Consider the following 6,000-nt stretch of genomic DNA (forward strand, 5'->3'; position numbering starts at 1 on the left):
AATAAAAGTCCCATGATGGTAGTAACTTCCCATTACTGCTTACCACTGATTAACCATCATTTATTCATATTACTTTAATAAAATATTTAAGTTGTAGTGTATATTACATTTGTTTTAAGTCTTCATATCATCTCTATGGGGCTGCTGCCTATGAAACTCGGAAGATCCACAAGTGGTTCTTTCAGTAAGGCAATAACCCATAGCAGACATCAAAATCCACTAAGAAATGGTTCATTGAACACAAAATCAACATTTTGCAATGGCCATCACAGTCTTTGAACTTGAAACCCATTGAAAACCTGTGGTCCATGAGCACAGGCGAAGGATATCAAGGATCTGGAAAGATGCTGTATGGAGGGATGGTCAAGATCTCTCCCAATATGTTCTCTAATCTCATAAAACATTTTAGAAAAAGGCTCAGTGTCTTTATCCTCGCAAAAGGGAGGGTACTGGTGTATTGAAAACATGGGATCCAATAATTATTATGATTTATTTATTTTTACTTGTTAAACAAAATGTCTTTCTCTGAGCAATTTTATTAGTATAAAATAAAATAGTTAATAAAAATTGGAGCATACATTATACAGGTAAATAAAGGAAACACCAACATAAAGTGTCTTTAAAAGGGCGTTGGGGCACCACGAGCCAGAACAGCTTCAATGCACCGTGGCATAGACTCTGCAAGTGTCTGGAACTCTATTGTAGGGATGTGACACTATTCTTCCATGAGAAATTCCTTCATTTGGTGTTTTTTTTATGGTGGTGGTAAACGATGTCTCAGGAATCGCTGCCACTCCATAATCTCCCATAAGTGTTCAATGGTTTACATCGTTTTCATGCTCATGACCACTCGTGCCCTGTGGATGGGGGCATTGTCATCCTATGGGGGCATAGCCATGGTAGCCAAAATAATGGCCTGCCTAGTATTTTTATACATGACCCTAAGCACAATGGGATGTTAATTGCTTAATTAACTCAGGAACCACACCTGTGTGGAAGCACCTACTTTCAATATACTTTATATTCGTCATTTACTCAGGTATTTTCATTATTTTGGCAGTTACCTGTAGCTCAGTATCTGTATTATTTATTTTGGCAAGAGATCCAATAATTCCGGCCTCCACTTTATCTTAAATGACCGCATTTTTGATTAGGGGACTGACCCTGGAAGTATGACGTAATGCCTCGTCACTTTCATAGAGTATTCCAAGTCCCTGAGTGGCCCATTGACAGAAGTCATTGGGCTTGTTTGACATTGCAGCCGACAGTGCAGGCGGCTGCCGACTGACTGATCTACAAAGAACCTTTCGTCATAAATAACTATTCATTATTATTTTTAGATCAGTCAGTCAGTCACAATTTACCAATGATATATTTTCTTTTACAATTTACGGTTTTGATCGTCTCGAACACGGCCCTTATTAATGACGCTTTGCCTATAGGACAGAGGAGAGGCGGGGCCAGAAGAATCCCACCAACGGGGATCAGCGCTTGCCAATTTGGAAGCGGGCCTGGAGGACCAGGATGAAGAGGGATTGGAGGACGGTTTGGCTACTCCTCCTCTCACCTTGTCCCCATCCAGGACTCTGTCTCGCTTGAGGATAAGCTCATATAGGGTAAATCTTACTTACAGTATTCTGCACACATAACTCAAATTTTGGCACTAATCACTCATTGACATCTATTGAGTTACGCACGCAAATTTCTAGTCAGAAAATGACAGGGGGAACCTTACCACTCTCTCTCTCTCTTTGACCTCTCAGAGTTCCAGTGTGACCTCTCAGGCTGGACCAGTAGGGTACCTACCCATGACCCCCGGCCCTGGAGATAACCCCTGTCAGGTGAGACACCACAACTCATCACACATCACAGCTAAGGAGATCTTGATATTAGCACCGTCATTTCCTACCTTCGAATAGCCAGACACCACTGGCCCTAACACCTCACATCTTCAGTACAAGAGGTCTTGGCCTTATAATACAGCCAGACATATTTAGTTGCGAGCAATGAGTAGTGTGACTCCCCTTTGCCAAATAACTTTGTTTAAATCAGTATTATGGCTAAACATTGCCAAAAGGCAATAACTGCTCTAGGAAGTCCAGACACATAAAAAATATATTTTGGGTTCATCTCTATCCCACTGCCAGTCCCATTTGGTGGTGATATTTATGAAGATAGTAAGGTTGATGATGTTGCTGCTACTTCTCTTGTTGTTGATGATGATGATGATGATGATTTTGTGTAATGTTTTCCTCAAACACTTTCCATTGTGTGAACTTCTTACAGCTGTTCTCCCAGCGGTCTCGTCTGAACTCAGCTCGGACGCTGTCGGAGGGGTCAGAGGGCAGTGGCCTGGACAATGAGCTGGCAGAGGGAGTGTCACTGAGTGGCAGCCTGCGCAGGCAGCAGCTCAGGGCTGGCAGGGACAGTAGTGGCAGTAGTACCCACCACACCTCCACCACCATGGTGCATAGGAGCCAATCTGCAGTCTCAAAGTCACCCTCCTACAGGCCTGAGAAGGAGGAGGAGGAGGAGGAGGACCACTATGGATATGTACTGCCTGGAGTGTCGGGCACTCCTGAGAGAGGTGAGAGGGAGCCCTGGATGTGACGGCTACACAGCAAATGGATGTGATATTTTTTTTAATCTGTTTTGATGGAGTGATTCTAAGTTCTATTCTCTAATATCTGTTTTCTCCTTTCCATGGTAGATTCTCTCCTGTCTTGCCCAGCCACCAGAACTTCTCACCCAGGTAGAGCATCTCTCAGGGGCTCTAGGAGCTATAAGAATCCACTGTCACCATTGGCAACCATCTCAGACCCCACCGAGGACTATGAGCTGATGACCAAACAGCCGTCCCCTCTGCCCCGCTCCCCCAGAGTCACCTCTGTACAGATAGAAGGGCCTTCAACTGTCCTATGGTGTAAAACTTCTCCTCTGCCCTCCCCTACCTACAATACAGCACCCTCACCACTAGAGGGGGACTCTCCAAGCACTGCAGCTGCTCTGAGGGGAAGCCAGAGGCCAGCAGAGGTCACTGACAGTTCTGTGGCTGTAGTTGTATCAGTAGAGGGAGAGGAGCTGCAGCCGCTGTCTGAGAGGCCTGACAGTGGAGCTGCTTTGTTTGGCAACCGAGGGACCTCTCAGGGTCAGGGGAGGCCAGAGCAGGGGCCAGTAGTGGAGTATGAATACATGGACATCTGCAGCACCGTGAACACCACAGACACAAAGAGACCCATCTGGGAGAGGCGTGAGAGCCGAGCAGCTGACTTGAGGACAGTGACAGAAGAACGAGAGAGAGAAGGAGGAAAGAGTCAAGACCTAGAGGAGGAAGAAAGGAAGGATGAGGAAGCTGGAGAGGAGGATGATGTTTACCAACCCAGACTCCTCCGAGAGAGCAGCCGAGAGGTGGGGCCCAGCCCCAAGCCCAGCCTCCGTTCCAAACCCACTCTTAGCCCCAAGCCCAGCCTCAGCCCCAAGCCCAGCCTCCTCCCCAAGCCCACTCTTAGCCCCAAGCCCACTCTTAGCCCCAAGCCCAGCCTCAGCCCAAAACCCAGCTTCAGCCCCAGCCCTAACCCAAGGCCAGATGGCTCCACAGCTATGGTAGAGAGCCAGGTGGAGGAGTATGAAGAGATGGATGCCTTTGGAGGGGACTCCAGGGGCTCCCAGCGAGTAGACCACCAGGAGGCAGAGTACCAGAACCTCCCAGTCCTAGGGAAGGGGAGGGCCACCACAGCTGAGGTGGAGGGGGGTACGAGCACCAGGTGTGCCGGGCTGGGGGTGGAGGGGTACATCAAAGTGTGCTCCGGTGTGGGAGTGGTAGAGCCGAGCAGTAACACATCGTTTGACAACCCTGACTACTGGCACAGCAGACTGTTCCTCAAGGCAGATGCTGTGCGCACATAATGATGTGGACTGAGAAAACAACAACCATGATGATGCAAGCACAGACAAATATATTTGATATAATCATGTATCAGGCTCTGGTGCAGCTCAACCGGTAATGTAGTGTTCTTTTAGCGCTACATTACTGGTTGAAGTTTTTTTTTGTAATGTTGTGTATCTATTCTCAGTTAGTTTACATCATCCATCCAAACCTCATGAACCAAAGAAACATACGCAAAGAAATGTCCTATGCAGCGTTGATGTTATCTATCCGTTTATAGTGACATCACGGTCTCAGAAATGTAACCAAGTAGGCAGCTCAACGTCAAAGGAGAGCCTAAACTGTCAATAAGTCAAAGGCAAATAGTACAGGGAGAAATATATAGACATAGCATACAAAATGTACATAGACAGACATTGCATGTATACATAAAGCAGAAATAGGCGGCCAACGTACACACACTAATGCTGGATCAAAATCCTGTGTTTGCACTTCAACTTGTTCCACTTCCTGGTGAAGCCAATGTTTACCTACGTGGAACCTCGAGGTTCCATGGGTGAGGTCTGCTATGTAATGTACATTTGTAGCTTATAGTTTGCTATGTGAAATGAAGTATTCTTGATGAACATTTATGAATGAATTTCAGTCATGTATTGGCTATGTTATTGCAAGTGATTGGAGACGAGCACTGTTTTGTCAAAAAATGTATACGTTTTCATGTAATATAATGTGAATTGCTGTCATGAATAATTAATACTGATACATATAATTGTTTTACAACAGTTTTGAGTTTTGCATTTGATTGTGTGTGTGTGTGTGTATATGTGTGTGTGTGTCTGTAATTGAACAGAGCTATGCTCAATCATGAGGCATCAAAGCCAAAGGAATTGAATAATATTAAGAAATGCTATAGATGGAATGAAAGTAGTGTGGAAAATCTAACAAAAAACAATTAGGTAACAACAAATTCAATCGCTTCTAGACAATTTCCTGGACAAAATGTTTCACTGTAATAGTGACGGTGTAAACTTAGCAGTAGAAAACCTAAACAGTATATTTGAGCTCTTAACTTCCCTATCAAATCTAAACATTTCAAGCAGACAACCTAAGAAATTTAATTACAATGACAAATAGTTTGATGAAGAATGCAAAAACCTAAGAAAGAAATTGAGAAACCTGTCCACCCCAAAAACATAGAGACCCAGAAAACCGGAGTCTACACCTTCACTATGGTGAATCACTAAAACAATACAGACATGCACTACGGAAAAAGAAGGAACATCACGTCAGAAATCAGCTTAATGTAATTGAAGAATCCATAGAATCTAACCACGTCTGGGAAAATTGGAAAACAAACAACAACACAAAGAGTTATCTATCCAAAACGAAGATGTATGGAAAAACCACTTCTCCAATATTTTTGGCTCTATAACAAAGAACAAACAGCAAAAACATATACATGATCAAATACAAATCTTAGAATCAACTATTAAAAGACTACCAGAACCCACTGGATTCTCCAAATACATTGAATGTTCTACAGGACAAAATACAAACCCTCCAACCCAAAAAGGCCTGTGGGGTTGATGGTATGCTAAATGAAATGATAAAATATACAGACCACAAATTCCAATTGGCTATACTTAAACTCTTTAACATCCTCCTCAGCGTATTCCCCAATATTTGGAACCAAGGACTCATCACCCTAATGCACAAAGTGAAGACAAATTTGACCCCAATAACTTCCGTGGGTTATGCGTCAACAGCAACCTTGGTAAAATCCTCTGCATCTTCATTAACAGCAGACTTGTACATTTCATCAGTGAAAACAAGGGACTGAGAAAATGTCAAATTGGCTTTTCAAATTACCGTACGACAGACCACGTATTCACCCCGCACACCCTAATTGACAAACAAACAAACCAAAACAAAGGCAAAGTCTTCTCATGCTTTGTTGATTTAAAAAAAACAACTTTCAACTCCATTTGGCATGAGGGCAAATTGATGGAAAGTGGTGTTGGGGGAAAAATATACAACATTATAAAATCCATGTACACAAACAACAAGTGTGCGGTTAAAATTGGCAAAAAACACACACATGTCTTTCCACAGGG

The 6,000-nt window shown here is 43.6% G+C and overlaps 1 protein-coding gene across 1 annotated transcript in view; it reads left to right on the top strand.

Moving 5' to 3' along the window:
* Window positions 1–4,668, top strand: part of LOC139542235 (receptor tyrosine-protein kinase erbB-3-like) — a 48,905-nt gene extending 44,237 nt beyond the window's left edge. The window contains exons 24-27 of the mRNA XM_071347425.1: window positions 1,443–1,616; window positions 1,764–1,841; window positions 2,287–2,587; window positions 2,711–4,668. Coding sequence (XP_071203526.1) covers window positions 1,443–1,616; window positions 1,764–1,841; window positions 2,287–2,587; window positions 2,711–3,906 — 1,749 coding nt within the window. The 3' untranslated portion in view covers window positions 3,907–4,668. The remainder of the gene's footprint in view (window positions 1–1,442; window positions 1,617–1,763; window positions 1,842–2,286; window positions 2,588–2,710) is intronic.
* The last annotated feature ends 1,332 nt before the right edge of the window (window positions 4,669–6,000 follow it).

The sequence above is a fragment of the Salvelinus alpinus genome, chromosome 17 (assembly GCF_045679555.1).
Source record: "Salvelinus alpinus chromosome 17, SLU_Salpinus.1, whole genome shotgun sequence".
Lineage (NCBI taxonomy): Eukaryota > Metazoa > Chordata > Actinopteri > Salmoniformes > Salmonidae > Salvelinus > Salvelinus alpinus.